The sequence below is a fragment of the Engraulis encrasicolus genome, chromosome 3, assembly GCF_034702125.1.
Source record: "Engraulis encrasicolus isolate BLACKSEA-1 chromosome 3, IST_EnEncr_1.0, whole genome shotgun sequence".
Lineage (NCBI taxonomy): Eukaryota > Metazoa > Chordata > Actinopteri > Clupeiformes > Engraulidae > Engraulis > Engraulis encrasicolus.
In genome coordinates this window covers 31,532,189-31,552,188 of record NC_085859.1, presented here as the reverse complement: position 1 = coordinate 31,552,188, position 20,000 = coordinate 31,532,189, and the positions used below count along the sequence as shown (strand labels likewise).

Sequence of the window (20,000 nt, the reverse complement as noted above, 5' to 3'; positions counted from 1 at the left end):
CCAAAATTAGAATTCTTTCATGTTAAAAACATTTTTTACGTTTTTAGTTCTTACTTCACCCCTGTTTCCATTACAGTGCTAACATCTAGTATGCTGAACCTGAAAGCTCTTGTACTCTTGCATCTACCCAGTGCCATATTATAGTCGATAATATGAACAGCAGTGAACGGCGAGCACTATTCATCATCGCGCCCGTTATCAGCAGTTCTGCCACAGAACGGTTTCTGTGATGGGGGCTCTATTTTGACCAGTCAGCATTTTATACGGTGTGTTCCTACTGTATGTGTGTCATGCTGTGTGTGTGTGTGTGTGTGTGTGTGTGTGTGTGTGTGTGTGTGTGTGTGTGTGTGCCTGTGTGTGTGCATGTGTGTGCATGTGTGTGTGCGTGCGTGCGTGTCTGCGTGCGTGTGTGGAAGAAAACCCTCCCCACACCACCCCCCCTGCTGGCCCACTATAGGAGACAGCATGTTTGAGGAGGGGAGTAATGTTGGATATTACATCCTGAGTAGTGTAGTGAAGTGTCCTGCCCCGAGCATCACCCCTGACAAACTCCAACACCCCCGCCCCGCTGCCTCCCCCTCTCACAAAGCAAAAGGAAAGCAGAGGGGGTCTAAAATCAAATGGTGGCGTGGTACCTAACCTCACTCTCTCTTTCTCTCGTTTTTTCTTCAACACATGCCTGTCACCATCGTCAATGCTCACTCAAGTTTTTATTAATAAATTATGTAATATTTTTATACAGGAATCAGCATTCCGCCCCAGCCTTCCTAGCCCATTCATTCCAATGGTAGCCCACTCACACAGCACGCACACGCCCGTGCACTAGCCTGATAAACCAGACTAAATGTGGATGTCTAATTTAGTCTGGCCTCGATCCATAATACATCCGAAGATTGTTGATGAGAACAACCTTCCCTCAAAACCCTGCCCACTTTGATTCAAAACACATCTTTGCGTTGTAATTGGTTTGCCAGATTCTTGGCATTCTGGCTTCATTGAATCATTATGCGAGGCCAGACCCACCCGTAGACAAAACATTTTGCCGTCCAGCAGGTGGTGCTGGTTCACCANGCTACCCGTGCACAAAATAGACTGGAGTTCAAACTTTCAAGTTGCAACACGCATTTTCTTGGACTCCCGCTCACGGGCCTGTCCATGCGCCGCATTAACACCAGCGTGCTTTGGTGGGAAAAGAACAATCTGCTTTCATGTTTTCCAACCATTGTGTACTGAGCACAGATACATTCGGACATGTTACGCCCACACCCCGTGCTTGCAGTACCGTTACTGTACCGCTGACAGCTTTGGCTGGGTCCGGGACAAAGTTATCTGAGAGGGCCCCCCAACCCAATACATTTGGCGTAATGAGAACCCATTTATGGGCCCCCCATTTCCCTGGGCCCGGGACAGATGACCCCTTTGTCCCCCCTGTCAGTTTCCCTGACTGTACCTCTCCTTCTCTCTCTCCCTCTGCAGGTGAAGACAGACTATGAGTTGCTGCGAGAAGCCCTGTACACTGTGACTTGGGAGAGAGATTGTGCCCTGCGGGAGAGGACCCAGCTCCAAGGCAAACTGGAGAACCTAGAGCAGGTGCTGAAGGTGAGAGGACACCGCCAGGGGCCATGCCACGGGCTCTACAGCTGTCTACACACACACACGCACGCACACATGCACACATACACACACACACTAAGACATTGAAGTACACATGCTCTCTGTCTCTTCTGTGTCTGCTTCTCTCTCTCTCTCTCTCTCTCTCTCTCTCTCTCTCTCTCTCTCTCTCTCTCTCTCTCTCTCCCTCTCTCTCTCTCTCCTCTCTCTCTCTCTCTCTCGCTCTCTCTCTCTCTCTCTCTCTTTCACACACACACACACACACACACACACACACACACACACACACACACACACACACACACAAACACACACGCGCGCGCGCGCACACACACACACACACGTGCATTACCATGGGAATCTCAGGGCAGTACCACTAGTGAGGAGGAAACAGGAGGCATTTTTCCAGGTCAGACAGAAGAGACCTGCAGATGATCTTAAATCAAAATTTCAGGTCAAGAACAGCACAGGTCAGAAAAGTGTGTACAGTGCCGGGAAAGGTCATGCTATGCTTTGCAGTTTGGCTGAACGACCGTAGTAGTTCTGGGCTAATAAATATAGACATATGATATGTAGTTTACATGTATATACTCTGTATGGATGTATGGTAGGCTTATTTTAGACTCTATGAACCCACCCCTGCCTCCACTCAACAGCGCACATGCACATACAAGCACAAGCACATGCATAATGCATATGCACTCTCTCTCTCTCTCACACACACACACACACACGCACACACACACACACACACACACACACACACACACACACACACACACACACACACACACACACACACACACACACACACACACACACACACACACACACAGCACTGTGTGCACCGCGGTTGACACACTAAATTGTGTTTGCGGCACAGAGAGAGAGAGAGAGAGAGAGAGAGAGAGAGAGAGAGAGAGAGAGAGAGAGAGAGAGCTGCACTGTGAATATTACAGAGGTCTTTAATCTGTCATTGCATATTGCATGTACCATAATACAGGAAATCAAGGGCAAACGAATACTTCCTTATCTGCGATGTACAAAGCACAAAGCCGTGCAACGCATAGATGTAACTATGCTATGAAGATTCCGTAATTCCACCCTGAAAGATAAAAGAACTCTGATTTAGCGAGGAGGAGGAAGATGGGAAATTAATTCATTAGCTCCTCACTCTACAGTGCCATCTGCAGCAGTCAAGGCCAGCGGAGAGAGAGATAGAGAGAGAGAGAGAGAGAGAGGGAGAGAGAGACAGAGAGAGAGAGAGAGAGAGAGAGAGAGAGAGAGAGAGAGAGGGAGAGAGGAACAGGGGTAGAGATTAAATACAGAGAGAGAGAGAGAGAGAGAGAGAGAGAGAGAGAGATCAATTGTTTTTTTTCTACTTTTTTCCTGCAGCATACTTGAGTTTGAGCACAGCACAGATGTGGTTAGGGAAATAGATAAAAAACAATACAGAAAGGCACACAGTAAAAATGTGCACAGCGCCAGAATCTTGAATTATGCAATGCAATAATGTTTGTACAAAGACAGAGGGGGTAAAGGAAGTGGTGTAGTTCCCAGTAATCTAACACAGGAACATTACCACACAACAACGCAACACATTTTAAGGCTTTTGTAATGTTTCACAATTCAACGGGTGTCTAATGTGTTAACATCCACAATTACAGTAAAAACCATGTTGACTCCAGACTGAAGTTTGATCATTTTTTCACCTTTGTCTTTTCTTATGTACCGGTATATCACATTGATATGGTGTTCTTCCTTTCCCTTTCTTCTCCTCTCTCTCTCCACATGTCTGTTGTGACCTGGTGTATTGCCCCTTAGTTCCTGTGGCTTCCCCCTTGTCCTGGGTCTGTATAAGCTGCTGAGAATCCTGGAGCAATATCTCCCACCTTTGTATTCACCTTAACTCCTCTCCACTCCTGTCTTGTCCTCCTCAATCTAACCCATCCACACCCCAGTCACATGTTAAACCCGTCAAGGTATACTTACTGTACTTCCTCTCTTGCATCTCTAGGCTCCCTTTGATTGGCCACCCAAATGCCTGTTCTTTGATTATTGGTTGATTTATTTTTTTGTAATTATGTATGTCCCACCCTCCCCCTTGTGGCTGATTGCTGCCCACCACAGGCTGCCTCCTCCATGTGTCACTCACTCACTGCTGGTTGACAGGCATGATTGCCTGATTGGAGAGATGGGCGCAAGCTCACTCTGGAATGTTGGCTGTGCATGGTGATGATGACGATGACGATGATGGTGATGATGATGATGAGGAGGAGGATGATGATGATGATGATGAGGAGGAGATGAGGATGATGAGGAGGAGGAGGAGGATGATGAGGATGATGATGAGTTGAGATGAGCTACTCACAGAGTGAGGATGACACCAACTTACTTGTAAATGACACATTTGTATGTCTGTCTAGTTCTTCCAAATTAAGAGGAGTAGCAGGGTTACTAGTAGTAACGGACGAAAGGGCCGTGTACGTGCTGTAGATGCAGTCCTGACTCGACACAGATGTAATGCCACCACAGCTACAGTGCTGTCAGAGCTGTTTCACACTGGCTCCATCCGCTGATGCATCTCATTCATTTTAAATGGGGTGATCTCAAGCTGCATTGTGGGTCCGTTCGTTCCATCGTCTCTGTTGCCAAAATGTTCTGAAATCTTGAACTTCATCGGCAGTGATGGGTCCATCAGCCAATGAAAAAAAAAATAACATGGAAAGAAAACTATCCTTTGCGTCACATTCTGTATGCGTACTGGGCAGCTGTGGTCCAATTGTTAGTGACCATAAGTAAGACCATGAACTTCACATTGCACCAGGGACTGTAACCAATACCCTGTAAATAACTGTAAATCATTTTGAATACAAGTGTCAGCAAAGTGCAATGTAATAGTGTAATAATACTGTCATCTATCAGTGGACAGAGCCAGTGTGAAACAGCCGTCAGTCACTGCCTCTGTCAAGTGTCACTTACAGTAGGTATGATGATGGAGTGGTTCTTCACTGGAGGTACTTACTTATACCATTGTCAATGTATTTAACAGGAGAACGTTTTTAAAGCCAGAATGGGAGCTTCCTTGAAATTGAATTATTAGACTTGACGTCCAGCTCTCTCTCTCTGTAAGATTTTTGTCGGCTTGTTCATTAGTAAAATAGAGGGTATCTCAGTGCATAAGAGTCAGCACTCTTAAGTTATCACTGTCATTTTTTAAAATATATTCTTCTGCAGTAATGAAGGAATGAATTTTCTTTTCTTTTGTCTCGGCTACTTTCATGATTGTTACATTAGGCTACATCAGAGTGACTTTGTTAAATGGAGAGTAGTGACTAAAAATAAGGAATGACAATTTGCTTTTTGAGTTGTACATAGGAACAAGGGGTGAAAGGGGTTCACATCATGATGACTTTTCATCAACAGGCAATCTCCATTCAGGTAATGACCTGGGGATGACCAATTTAAAAAAACAAACGAGACACAGTTGCATTTTGCTGATGACCATCTGTTCAGACAACAAAATGCAAACTATTTGTAACAATAAAAAAAAAACAACTACTTGATTTCACTACTACTTGTATTGTACTGCACATAGTAACATCTGTTTGTTCAGGTTCAGTTCCCCACAGTGGTTACCTGCAGTACTGTGTGACTTTTAAACGGGATCTCCCTCCACATATGAATGGCTTCCTTTGGGCTGGATCTCAGCCAGATCAGCACCAGATCTGGAACAGACCCGCTTATGGATCCAGTTGCAGTTTTGGGGAGATCCAAACCACCACCACCACCCTATTAGGTAGCACTGCAATTTGAAGGTGTTTGCATAAGAGTGGCATGGTCAGTAGTACACTGTAAGGCTGCGATCACAACGTGGACTTCATACTATGAGGCCTCTTTTTTCTATTGTTTGTTAATAATAGTGAGCGTACTGTATTCCGTGCTGATTATCATCACAAGGTTTAACACGGATTTTCTGTTGGCAACAAAAATATCAGTTACAGGCGCAAGGCGGATTGCAAGCACAAATCCCTGTACGTGGTGATCGTGGCCTAAGACATAACACGTGTCATGAAAATCAGTGGCAGTTCATTCATGTTTGTTTGTTTTTGTCACCCTGAGTTTGTTACAGACTTCTATGGATGAAAACATTTTTTTTTTTTAAATACTCATAGGACAATGCTCAGAAGCATGAATGAAGTGTCAGGGGTGATCATGATACTGTAATGTATATGTATGCCATGTCATGCTTAAAAAGGGCTTATGGCACCCTAATGTAGCCACCTTCAAATACAGTGTTTCCCAATAGGTTGTTTATTTTCATGCTGAGCTATGGTGACTAGTACAGGTTTTCTTTGTCCATGCGAGTGTGCAAAAAAAGACATTTGTGCACATCAGAAAAAAAGGTTTTCCTCCTCTGTTTCAACATGGATGCGTTTCTGTCTTTCGTTTCTTCTCCTTTACATAACCAAGCAAGTGTGTGTGTGTATGTATCTGTCCTCACTGACCCCCTCCCTCCACCCAGTCTTACTACAAGGAGAGCGAGACAAAGTGCACTGCTGTGTAATCACTGAGCACATAAGCTTATAAGGCCAACTGAGGCTTTGCATCTTACCCTCCAGTCTGTCTGTCTGTCTGTCTGCCTGGTACCCCTTTGGATGCTAACGGGTGGGAGTGAGAGGGCTGGACTGGGGGAGAAATATGGCCCGGGCCAATGTTCACGTTAGCCGGCTGTGGCCGGACATTGGCGGTTTGCATGCGTGAATGACCGGCAAAATAAAATGTGACCGGACAAAATGTCAGACAAAAAATGACTACAATTAGTCAGTAAATAATATTAGCTCATTTTAAATACTTAATGTTACAAAACACCAGTAGGCCTAATATGAATCTGAAGTTGAACAAAGCTGGAAATATTTGTGAATAGCCTATGTAAATGAACTTGTTACAAACAAGTCAAACACTCTTGTCCCCACCGTCATTGTCCCCAATCACGTTATGCTTCCCAATAATCACTTGACTCACGCTGGCTGCTGTCGAGGAACAATTCTGTTTTTTGTATTTTTACCAACATATCAGTGAACACAACAAAGGGCATTGCATTTGCAAAACCTTTTCATGTCCAGTTGCAAAGTCAAGCATAACTGTTTGGGACTCAATGGCATGCGCAGCATCGCAGCATCTAATCACTTTCACTTTTACCTCTTGTAGCGAAGGGGAGTAGAGTTGCCCAGCTGGGACTTGAACCCAGACCTTCTGGAGTCGTAAACTGGGCCTCTGACCGCTACACTAAAGAGCCAGGCTCGTTGGCATGTTAGTCAGAACACATCCACAACCCTAGTGATGGTCACTCCATCACACTGCCCTCCCCTTCGGGAAGCGCACCCGTGCGCTTCACACACTCATGGTGTCCCTCACGCAACTGCCCATCATGCTTCTCCAATCCAGTGTGCCCCATCATCAATGCTTCACCTATCACTGAGGTCCCTCACACGGGGGTAACCAATCCTGGGGGTCCCTCACATTATAGGAATTACGGCTCACACACCATGGGTACGCTTCCGATGGCCTCACGGTACCATCCCACTTCTGACACCATTTGTAGCGAAGGGGAGTAGAGTTGCCCAGCTGGGACTTGAACCCAGACCTTCTGGAGTAGTAAACTGGGGCTCTGACCGCTACACCAAAGAGCCAGGCTCGTTGGCATGTTAGTCAGAACACACCCACAACCCTAGTGATGATCACTCCATACCTCTGCTGAGAAATGGTGGTGGATCTCCAAGTAGGCTACAGAGGGTCAAGTTAAACATTCCAGAGAAAGATGTGCTCACGAGAAGTCCCAGTGAAAGTGCATGCAGGGCTTTATAAATGTTTTCATCACCGGCCAAATTGTGTAGCCCATATATATAGCGTCGTATGGAACGTGTCTACTCCATTACTTTTGAGAGTGTAGGAACATAGCGCATTACAGTTAACATTTCAGTAGTGTCGTTACAGTTACTGCACTACCATTAGGTAAAGTAATCACCTTGTTACCGGATTTGAGTGGAGAAATCCTCTCCGGGTTTGCTGATAAAACATACTGTTTGAGTTGATAATTTAGGGATCTGTGCAGAGCACGTTGGCTGGCTGTTTTTTTTTCTTCTCTCTCTTTTAGTTCGAGCTCTCAGGTGAAAGAGAGCGCACATTTAGCCTACTCCCCCGCCCGTGCATAGAAGCAGGGCTCTCTAAATTAACACCAGCCAACTGGCCAAATGCTAGTGAAATGTAAGTTTTGATGGCAGAAAATACCAATTTACTATACTTTGACCCATTAGGGAGTGCGTGTTTAGTTATATCAGGGAAGGTCCATTAGATATTTCAAATGTCTGGTATTCTGCAATACAGCCGGCCACTTGTCTGGCCAGTAAGAATTCTAGCGTGAACATTGGCCTGGGAACTTTTGGGTTAAAGGGGCTACTCATATTTAGCGTTGCAGAACTGACTCACCAGTGGGCCCCGCATAAATATGTCATATACTGTATATAGGGGCCCACGAGGGTGCAGGGCCCACCGGAAAATGCCCACTATGCCATATGGCCAGTCCAGCCCAGGGAGTGAGAGGGCATGCATACTGGGGAGTGGGGTGGAGTGGGGTGGGGGTGGGGGAGCACTGAGTATTGATTACACTTGTGGTGTGAATCCACACTTTCTTGTACAGGACGGACACCTGATCAGCTGCATTGATCCTGCTAAGCAAACTCCTGCTTTGGAAAAAAAAAGCTTCTGTTGATTCCCCTCACTTTATGATTATGGTTTTCTTTTGTTCTGTTTTTTATATATGGCTCCTGTTCGGCTGTGCTTTTACCTGGTGAGGTGAAGCAAGCATTGCAGCGTGTGATTGGTTGAATGTACAGTGTTTTTATAACTGTCTGATTTAAATTCCATTACAGCATACATATCATCTGCCCTGCCCTTCTGTCTCATACTTTGAGCTCTGGGGAAAATGTAATATTTTAGTGATACTGTACTAGTGTTACATTCACTTCATTAGCATCCTATTACTTACAGCTTGAAAGCAACACTAAGTGTTGTTGTTTTTTTCAACTCTCCAGTAATATCAAAGTATAGTTTGTTTTTAACCTTTCCGTGATGTTTCCTAAATTTCATCCAGGGGTACATCAAGTTGTAACTGAATAATTAACTGAATAGGCTTTTCTAACCTCCAGGAGCTATAACTATAGCGACCCATTTTCCTGTTGCTTTGCCCTCTCGAACCTGAAGGGCAATTAAATAGGCTTTAAACTAAAAATACTTGGTGTTGCTGCTCAGAATACAGTATACATGGGTTCTACATTTTTGTTTTCCCCTGACTGTGCGAAGCTAACTGCGCACAACTCAGCCTCTGATAATCAGAGTCTGATTGTTGGAAACCACTGTTGGTCAAAAAAATAGCTAAGGTGGTTGGTTACCAGTGTCTTGCCCCTCCTCATAACATCGTGTTCATAAACACTGTGAACCCATGTATAGTAGGAGTTGATTGATAAATGATTTATTCTTTGACTCCCAGTCTCATGTGCTGTAGACTTTGGGACATAACTTTAAAGTTTGGAGCTGTGTGAACACAACAGGGCCGGTCATATGAGGCTGTTATGGTAAAGAAATGGAAAAAAAATGTGTCTGCTTTACTAACAGCTGTTGTTTTGTCTTTTCTCCACCCCTCCCTCTCCCCCTCCCCCATGCCCCAACATCCCCACACCTGTCTTTGTTTCTACACAATATTCTTTGACCTTGCCTCCATGTTTTTCTTTTGTTTTTGTTTTTTCCCCCTCATCTTCCTCCTTTATTTTTGTCCCTCCTCTATTTTCACAACCTGTCATATTTGTTTTTGTTTTGTTTTTTTGTCGCCATGTTTTTTTGTATCTATTTATTTTCCCTCCCATTTTATACTGTCCTTGAGATTGCTTTGTTTTCCTGTTTCTCTCTGACAATGCCCTCTCACCCTCTGCTGTCAAACACTACCCCCCCCCCCACACACACACACACACACATACACACATACCCACCACACCCACCGCCGCCACCACCATTGTGTTTCTCCACCCTACTATTTCACTACCTTCTCCATCTTAATATCACTTCCACTCCCTGTCAACTTGCCTTCTGTCTCCATCCACGCCCCCACATACATATGGATGTGTGTGTGTGTGTGTGCTTGTGTGTGCTTGTGTGTGTGTGTGTGTGTGTGCTTGTGTGTGCTTGTGTGTGTGTGTGTCTCTGTCTCTGTCTGTGTCTGTGTCTGTATGTCTGTGTCTGTATGTCTGTGTGTGCGCTTGCGTGCATGCATTTTGTCTGTGTTTATGTCTGGGCACACGCCGGTCTGTGTGTCTGTCTGTGTGTGTATTTGTCTGTGTCCTTGTCTTTGGATGTATCTGTGCACATGTCTGTATGTGTGTGTGTGTATGTGTGTGTGTGCCCACCTGTGCATGTGTGTACATGTCTCCGCCTACGCCTGTGTGCGCGCATGTGCACATGCGCGTGTGTGTGTGTGCGTACGTGCGTGCGTGCGTGCGTGTGTGTGTGCGTGCCTGTGTATGTGTGTGTGTGGGTGGGTGTTTGTGTGTGCATATGTCACTGTGCAGCATATGCGAGAGGCTGCAGAGCGGCGGCAGCAGCTAGAGTTGGAGCATGAACAAGCCCTGGCCGTGCTCAATGCCAAGCAGCAGGAGATCGACCTACTGCAGAAGGTAAATGGCCAAACACTACAAGCACTACAAGAAGGAACAATGGCATTTATAACAATGGCTTTACAATGATAAGCTGGGTTTTTTTTAATTGGCAGCTCAAAAAATGACCTTCTCAAAAAGGTAAATGCTCAAAGAGCTACAAATGCTACAAAAAGGAATAATGGTACCCTTAGCTAAAAACTTATGGTACATGATTTCTCATATGTGAGAAAATACATGTTCGTCCGTCAAACCCAACCCACAACTTTGGGAAGGGAAAAGAATATCTATTTATATTTGATATATATTTTATATTGACCAAAGTAAGCCTTAAAAGACAAGTCTGAACCAGAGTTTAAATAAATGTGTTGTGTTTTTTGTAGACGAGATGTGGATGCAATACAAATGGAAACACTGAACATGGTGGTCTTTGGTATTTGTTTGTTATTCCATCCAAAACTCTGACACAAAAATGGAAAATGTTGTCTGATTGGGTATGTTTTTTATTATGTCTTGTATGAATGCGCCTTCCCTTACAAAAGCACCCAGCTGTGCCCCTCAAGTGTGAGTGGTCAATGGTGAAGGTTAAAACCAGCTCAGGTCTACATAATGTCCCCAGTGCATAATGCTGTGTGGGAGTTCTCCTGCTATTTTCCTCTCTTGTGATCACACAGGGACAGCAGGGGAGTGAGAGTACCGCAACACGATGACAAGAGGGTGACAGACACACAAACAGGCAGGCGGGCTGGCAGGCAGGCAGACAGACAGACAGACACAGTTTGATATCTAGCTCTCTGAGACTTGGCGAAAATAAATGGCGAATTAAGCGTGCTACAGATTGGCATGTTTGCTGACACACCGTCTAAGATGGAGGTAAACTCCCTCATACGCCCACCTCACCCCACACGAGCCTCTACCTAATGAAAAGGCGGGAAGACGAAAGGAGAGCCTCATCCAATGTGACACACCCAGACGAAGAACCATCACACCTTGTCAAATGTCACATATCTAGCTGCATGCGCGAAAGGGAAGAAACATCATTCCCCAAATAAAGAAATAAATCTTGCGGAGTAAATGCAAATGCCAGTTTGAAGTCTCATCCCACTTTCCCAGTGACAGGACGAAGCGAGCAATACATGTGGCAATTACAACAAAGCCCTCTCAACTGTGGCGGCCAGAAGTGGTGTTGCGCACTCTCTCTCTCTCTCTCTCTCTCTCTCTCTCTCTCTCTCTCTCTCTCTCTCTCTCTCTCTCTCTCTCTCTCTCTCTCGCTGTCTCCCAATGACACAAATTGGCACTTGTCATCTCCCTATCTCTGCTCCCCTCGGCTACTGTGACATTCCTTAAACGATGTGCACTACATGGTGTCCCTGGCCTTCCTACTTTACGCAAGAGGGTGGTGTCAGGTCCTGATAGAAGCCTTTAAAATGTGCATGCGTGCATAAGAGTGAACAAGAGACAGAGTCTTATACCGCCCTACAATGGCAAAGTGCAGTAACTACGTATTTTGTAAAAATACAAATATTTTAAGCAGAAAATGTTCTTCATAAACTTCCTTTATCTTGTGACAAACATGCCCAAATGTGTCCAGTTTTATAGATATCCAAACCAATGTCAATATTTCAAAGGCGTTTTTCTTAGTTTCAATGTCGCTGTAGTTACTGCACTTTGCCTTTGCAGGGCAGTATAGATAATGGCAATTTAGTTTGAGGAGCCTAGCCTTCTGTGTTGTTTTTTAAACTAATGCCTTGCAAAGTGAAGCCGTGAAAGACACATCTTCACAGATGTTTCCCCATCCGTGCGGAACCGAAGACGTCCTCCCCAACAGATGCTCGCCGTCACATTGAATAAACAGCTGGGTGTCGGGCTGCCATTTTCCCTCTTGCAAACTGCGAACAGAGAGAATACTCATACCGTGTTTTATTAAAAAAACACTTCCATCTAGACGGAAGCGCTTGTGAAACCCAACTTCCAGATAAGACATCTCACACTAATCAAGACTTTGTTTTTGAAATGCCTCTTTTGAAAATGAATCTGTTTGTTTCTGAAGGTTGAAAGATGCTGCTGTTTTTTTCCACAGTTTTCTTTTCTTGTTCTAGCAAACTCTTTAAGCAAGCAATGGCATCTTGTTTGTTCAGTTGGTTGAAGCTCTGATTGCAAGGGAGGGATGAGCAACACCTGGTTTGTTGTTATGCCATAATCCTACCTCTGTGTGTGTGTGTGTGTGTGCGTGTGCGTGTGCGCGTGTGTGTGTGTGTGTGTGTGTGTGTGTGTGTGTGTGCGTGTGCGTGTGCGTGTGCGCGTGTGTGTGCATGCATGCGTTTGTGTTTGTCTGCTTGCGTGCCTGTGTTTACAGGCTCAGGTTGAGGCTCAGAAGGAACATGAAGGCGCTGTCCATCTGTTAGAGGTAAGCTCAAAGATGCACAAGAGAGAGAGCGTGAGAGAGAGAAAGAGAGAGAGAGAGACTGTCTGTGTGTCCTGTGCCTAAATTATGTGTCTGCACATGGGCGTGTGTGTGTGCGTGTGTGTGTGTGTGTGTGCGTGTGTGTGTGTGTGTGTGTGTGTGTGTGTGTGTGTGTGTGTGTGTGTGTGTGTGTGTGTGTGTGTGTGTGTGTGTGTGTGTGTGTGTGTGTGTGTGTGTATCTCTATGAAAATGAGTGCACGTAGGTTTGGAATATGTTTTTCCACTTGTGATGCACCTTGTCCAAAGTAATTTAGCTGCTAGACTCCCCAAACTAAAGGAAGAGTAATGAAGACATCCTCCACCTCATCCATTCATACTGTAAGCAGCCAGCCGCCACAGAGCCACCGCCACTGGCACCGCTCCGGCTGCTTAAGACTCCCCCTGTCTCCTTGTCCTCCTCCCCCTGTCCCGTCCCCCATCACATCTGAGCTCATCTCAGCACGCAGCCCAGATGGATCTCACTGCGAAAGGCTCCTCCGCCTCTGAGTATTAATGGAAGCGGCTTTGGATAGTCACCTCAGCAGGACCGAGCGATGCCTTGTCGTGACGTGCGATCTTTCGCTGAATTGCGAATCGCGTTTCTGATGGCTGACTTCTAAAAAAAAGTATATATATGGTTGCCCCATGTCTATTCGTAATAGTATCTTCTCCTTCCTCTTCTTGTTATTAGTCTTCCTTTTCCCTTGTGACTGGTTTGTTGTAGAAGAATAATTTTGTCTGTCAAAATGTTTTTGTATGTGCTTCTTCTAGTTGTCAGTTGCTCCTTGTCCTCAATTATTCAAGCGACGTGACACCCAAATGTTGATCTGATTTGTTCTCATTTTTCTGGTTTGTGTTTATTCAATGGAGAGTTGTCCTGTGTCTAAGCGTTGCCTCTTTTTGTTGATGTGTTGATTTATTTATATTTTTTGCATACACAGAACCACTTGGACAGCATGCAGGTATTTTAGAGTTATTTACCCCTCTGCATAACCCCATTCTTCATCTCCCACCACCACACCAATCATCCTCCTTCTCTTCCTCTTCTTCCTCCTCATCTTCCTCCTCCCCCTTACGGACTCCTCTAAAATGCTGACGCACATCTTTTTTGTCCTTTTTTTTGCAGGTGTAGGTCTTTTGTTTTTCTTTCTGTAGGTGTTAGAACAATCTATACAAAATAATGGGTTCCCCAGCATTTTTCGTAGATCTTTGTCACCAAATTCCGAATACTGTCCTCCTGTCCAACAAGTAGCTGCTTGACATTTAAAATGGAATGCACTTACTGCCATTCATGGCCAAGTCATCATTGGCCCAAGCGCATTCCAATGTTCTGTGTCTCTACATTCTACATTCTGAGGGAAAAGAAGTGGAATCTCTCATGGAATAAGTGTAATTGGATGTCATGATAGCATGGTAAACATTGTGAGCAGATGCCCATAACTGTGTTGACATACACTAAAGCTTATCCCTACTTAGAAACTCAGAGTGGACAGATGGCTAGTGGTATGATTTACTTCACATGTCCTCTTGATGGATGGTGTATACTGCAAAATGCTCGCTAAAAGATGCAAACATACGGTACTATTTCATGTGCAAACATGAACTTGAATACTCCCAGATTAAGTGTTCAGATTACTCATATCATCACGGCTTTCGGTACATATGGCACATAGGTCATGTGTGAATATGGAACCGAGTATCCAAAGCCACTGTATTTTTTTCATAGCTTCATAAAAAACTTGTCCCCATGCTTTGTGTGTACTGTAGACACAACATGTGTTATGAATGCGTATGTATCGTCTGTGCTACAATTGTGGTTGTGGTTGTGGCATTTTATCAAGTTGAAAACCAACTGAGACTTCAGGATGTGCCATGACATAGAAACAATCGGATGTATCAAGGCCAGGAACCCAATATGCTCTCACAAAGTTTCAGAAGTCAACCAAAACTTCCCATAAAGTGCCATAACAGTGTTCTGCAGCTTAACTGTCGATACTGACATACAGATTCAGTGGCAGTGAAGCAACATGCCACTCCTTGTTACTTAACATACGGTACAGTACATGTATGCATACTGTATGTGTATACTAGTACACTGTATGTGGTATGCATATGATAATTGACAGAACTTCAGCCATCATCCTGAAGGCAGCGGCTCTTTAACAGGGTCTGACGCAGTTGTGAGTGCACTCTCACAAATATGCTGACCTTAATGTTGGTTAGTATACTGTAGTGTATGTGCTGAGGTTACCATTTTTGTTTCCTGCAAACTGTCACGGAAATACACGCATGCATGCATGCACACACACGTACACACACACACACACACGTACACACGTACACACACCCGCTACGGCACGCACGCACACACACACACACACACACACACACACACACACACACACACACACGTACACACACACGCTGGCACCCACGCACACACACACACACACACACACACACACACACACACACGCACGCGCTCAGGCACGCATTCACACACAGTCGTGCACACACACACACACACACACACACACACACACACACACACACACACACACACACACACACACACACACACACACTAGTCTAAATGACGATTCAAATCAACTGACGTGTTGACTAGGGAAAAAAGGACTACTTCAGACAAACTACAGTACCCAGCCGCCCTGTCTTCCATCCATCCATTTCCTTACCCGTTGGAATGACCTACCTTCTCTAACCCGTCCAAGACCTACTCAATCGCGCCCGCCCGCCCACCCGCCCGCCCGCCCATCACCCCCCTCTTCTCTTCCCTTCTTCCCTCACCCCCCTTGACCACCCAGGCCCCCTCTATGGCCCACACTTTAAAGTATGAGACATGAGGTGTGTGCCCCAATGTGTCTGATGGCCTTATGACTCGTCATAAAGCCTGCGTGACTGTGTCATTAGGTTGTAGCCTTTCGTGTCATTTCACCCACATGGTTTTTACGAAACCGTAAGCCATGCAGCGGATGATAGCTCCTCGTCCAGTGTTTCCTGTACGTTAACGTCTGTAACGGCGATGTTTTCGTTTCATGTCCGTGTTGACGTGTGGTGTCAAATTTTTTGTGGTAGACTCCCTCCTTTGTCTATAGCCTCCTATATCATAGCCTCTCCCCAACTCTCTTACCTCCCACTTTCTGTCGTCTTCTGTTTGCTTCTCTCGCTCTCGCTCTCGCTCTCGCTCTCGCTCTCGCTCTCGCTCTCTTTCCCCCCCCCTCTCTCTCTCCACTGTACTCTATCTATCTATGTTTATCTATGTCTGTCCTCCCCATTTAATGTGGGTGAACCCCCTGGCTGCATGGTTTATTATCAGTGTCCCTCTCTCTCTTCCTCACACACCTCGTACACTCTGTGATGATCTCTTGCTCCTGCCCGTGTGCCTCTTGAACTCACCACCCCTGACTCTTGCCTTTATTTTATTTTCTATCCGTATCTCTGTGGCATTGAAGTCGAGGAGCGTTCCACGCACGTTGAACACAGTGTGGGTTTTGGTATGCAACACCTGTATGGTCTATTACTGTATCTCCTCTTCCTCGCCAGGGGTCAACTCTTTAGGTGTCATGTGGCAGTCCTTAGTCCTGCATGTATTTTTATTTTGTTGTATGTGGTTTGTGATTTTGTTATGTAAGATCTAGAAGGTAGCACTTTGGTGGTGTTTCTTGTAGCATAGCAACCTACAAGTAAAAGTAAAACAAATCTTTAAGATTAAATTCCTAGAACGGATAGTTTTACACACGAGTAAAGTTTATGTTCATAGAGGCTTCTTTTCATGATGTGTAGAGTGTAATGCTTCTATCTCTCTTTTTCCCTTTCTCTGTCCCTACACCCTTCTCCCTCTCTCTCTCTCTCTCTCTCTTTCTCTCTCTCTCTCTCTCTCTCTCTCTCTCTCTCTCTCTCTCCCTCTCTCTCTCTCTCTCTCTCTCTCTCTCTCTCTTTCTTTCCGCTCTTCTCTTGTAATCTGAATCTCCAGGCCAAAGTGCGAGACTTGGAGGAGAAATGTCGGAACCAGAGTGAGCAGTTCAACCTCCTGTCCAAAGAGCTGGAGAAGTTCCGATTGACGGCTGGAAAGTTTGACATCCTTGGCAGTACCGAACGGCTGAGTGTGGGCGAACCGCCGGGGTCGCCCAGCAAGACCCTCACCCAGCTCCTCAATGGGCTAGCTGCTCCGGGGGGCAAAGGTACGGTGTGATCCACCTGACCCAAGACTTTCTTATGGTAACCAAAACAAATCATTCTACACGTCACCAATGCAACAAAGGGGGATCAATTTTGGTCTTCCTGAATGGCCGTGAACTCCTAAACATTCTGAACCCCTGCTAGTCTTCTAAAGGCATGCTAGTGAGTGTACATACTTGCAAAAGAGCCATCACAGCGGTAGGCCTATGCACGATAGTGGAGGTGTCATGTAGGGGCAAATAGCCAACCAGGTTCTCAAGGTTTAATATGTTCTATCATTGTTTGATTCTACCATGACCTCAACATGGATGTTTGGAAGATCGGCCTTTGCGGTTCTGTGAATATTGCACCATAAGCATGGGTCTGTGTACCTTGTGTCTGGTTCTATATCGCATGCAAAATGGACATGAAATACGCATAGCAGCGCTTTTGTGCACAGAAAGTGCACATACATGTGTGTCCTGCAGCAAGCCCTGACCTATCAATCGTCTCTGACTTGAGTCCACATACACATCAAAAGAAGCGTGCTATACCCCATTGAACTGATGTAGGACGGCCTGTTTTCATTGAGCCAAATCATAGCTAGAGGACCATATGTCTCACATGCCCTAAACTTGTTATAGCCACATCAGTGGTCTTTATCATTTTATGTTACTGGGCATTGGAAAACCACTGTATTAAACTCTCTCAATCCAGGGGGCACTTTCTGGCCCAGTTTCCTGTGGTGTATTTTACCAGGAAGTGCGAGTTTGACAGGTAATTATCTTCACAACTCGCTGTGGTGTATCTGCCGCGACTATTGCATTTCACCTCAAGAGGAAATCCTCCCGAGTCTAGAAAGAACCTATCATGGCGATCCTAGAAAATGATGCTAAGGCAATATTAAAAATGAGAAATATAGGAAGTTGGAAGATGGGATTTGGGTGGAGGAGACAGAAAGTGACAGCGCAAGCTTTATTGAAAAACTCTGAAAAATGACACAGGAAAACAGAGGACACAAAGACACAAGAGCCTCTGGACATGACGAGAGTTTGACGGGAGAGAGAGAGAGAGAGAGAGAGAGAGAGAGCGAGAGAGAGAGGGAGATCGAGAGAGAGAGAGAGACGGAAAGGAGGGAGGGGCCACGTCGTCGTCTGCATCTGTCAGCTGATTATGAGCAGGCACGCTGGGCCCGGTAATGAAACAATCGATCATAACATGACACCTCTTCCCCGTCTCAGCTGATTCATGGCCGCGCCTTTTAATGTGGGCGACGTAGGCGGGCGAAAAATGAAAATCACATCAAGAGCAACACTTACGTATGTTGGGCTGTGGGGGGAGGCAGGTGAGGCAATAATGTGCTATCGCGGTGAACCTGGGAGACGCACGCCCATACTTCATTTTTTTCACCAGAGTCCAGACACAAGGCAACAAGGTAGACTAATGATTTGCAACCCCCCTGCTAGTGCACTTTTATTATGAGATTTTCACGTGCATGGACATTGTTGTTGGACTAAACAGGGTCAGAGTCTTTTAGAAGCTAACGCCTCTGATTAGTCTTTGAAGGACATGGCTAGCAGTGAAAAGGCATAATATGAAAATAATAAAAGGCACAGTGCATAAGGATCAGGACCCCGTTTCTCGAAAGCGTCGTTGTTAACCATTAGCAACTTAGCTGATTGCCAATGGGAAATTGCATTGCAACCAAGTAAGTTTTTAACTTAGTTAGCAACGGCGCTTTCGAGAAACCCACTCCAGGGGTGAATTTCTCAAAAGAGAAGTTGTTAGCCTGTTAGCAACTTCGGTAGTTGCCAATGGGAAAATGCATTGAAAACAACAAAGTAGCTAATGTAGTAAGCAACTTTGGTTTTGAGAAATTCACCCCAGATGTGTTTAAAATGGAAGTAAATATGTGATGTAAGTACAACACTAGTACATTGATACAAAGCTTTTACATAGTTGCTCCACCAGTTATTCCACTGTACATAATGAGTATCCAATGAGAGTTTTTACTTGTTTTTCAATTTCTTCTTCCACTTTATATTCCTATGTGTAGATATATATAAAAAATTACTATGATCTTGAAGGAGAATGCATGGAGCAACATTCACTGGAGAAGCGTAATGCTTTCCATCCATCCCACAGGGGCTCCCTTTCAATCCTCTGAAGAAGTGCATGCCAGCTATGCTTACATGAGTTTCCAACTGTGAAATAAACCTTTAAGGGAGGAATAACCTTTTAACCAGCCAACAACAGGCAAATCCTTAATGAATACAATACAGCTCCTGGCGTCACTACTTGAATAAACTTTACACAGACATCAACCCACTGACCATCCTCCTTCTCAATCTTCCTCCCTCCTCCCTCCCTTTTCCCTTCTCCTCCCCTCTTCCTTTGTGTCCTTCCAACTCTCTCTTCCTGCACCCTGTGTTTCTCCCTCTTTCTCAACGTCTTTCTCTGTTTCGTCCTCTCTTGCCCCTGACCTCTTTTCAATCTCCCTCCCAAACCCCTTCTCTCCCTCTCCTCTTCTCCTTTTCTCCCTCCCTCCCTGCCTCGGTCTCCTTGCCCTTCCTCTCTCTTTCCTTCTTGGCTTCTCTCTCTCTCTTTCTCTGCTTTTCTTCTCTCTCTTTTTCAATTTATTTCCTTCCTCTCCCTCTCCCTCTCCCTACCCTCTCTCTCTCTCTCTCTCTCTTCCCCTCTCTCTCTCTCTCTGTTTCTCTCTCCCTACCCTCTCTCTCTCTCTCTCTTTGCCCCTGCACCTGTATTTCTCTCTCTTACCCTCCCTATCTCTTTCAATCTTTTCCCTTCCCTCTGTCTTTTCCCCTACCTCCCTCCCTCTCTTCCCCTTCCCCCTCTCCCTCTCCTTCTCCATCTCCCTCCCGCTTTCTTCCCCTTTGCAGGCACCGATGCGCCGATGAGTAGGTCGGTGATATCTGAGTTCATCCGTCCGCTGCAGATGAGCGCGGAGAAGGCCGAGCTGCTGTCGATCAAGCCCACCTTCCTGAGCCGCAGCCAACCCAGCAGCCCGCGACGAGCCTTCCTCTCCGAGGTGCGTCCCGTTC

The 20,000-nt window shown here is 45.4% G+C and overlaps 1 protein-coding gene across 1 annotated transcript in view; it reads left to right on the top strand.

Annotated features, from left to right (window-relative positions):
* The window catches only part of rimbp2b (RIMS binding protein 2b), a 68,153-nt gene that overhangs the window by 5,054 nt on the left and 43,099 nt on the right, over positions 1-20,000 (top strand). The window contains exons 2-7 of the mRNA XM_063194429.1: positions 1,477-1,599; positions 10,233-10,337; positions 12,673-12,723; positions 13,701-13,721; positions 16,754-16,961; positions 19,839-19,987. Coding sequence (XP_063050499.1) covers positions 10,236-10,337; positions 12,673-12,723; positions 13,701-13,721; positions 16,754-16,961; positions 19,839-19,987 — 531 coding nt within the window. The 5' untranslated portion in view covers positions 1,477-1,599; positions 10,233-10,235. The remainder of the gene's footprint in view (positions 1-1,476; positions 1,600-10,232; positions 10,338-12,672; positions 12,724-13,700; positions 13,722-16,753; positions 16,962-19,838; positions 19,988-20,000) is intronic.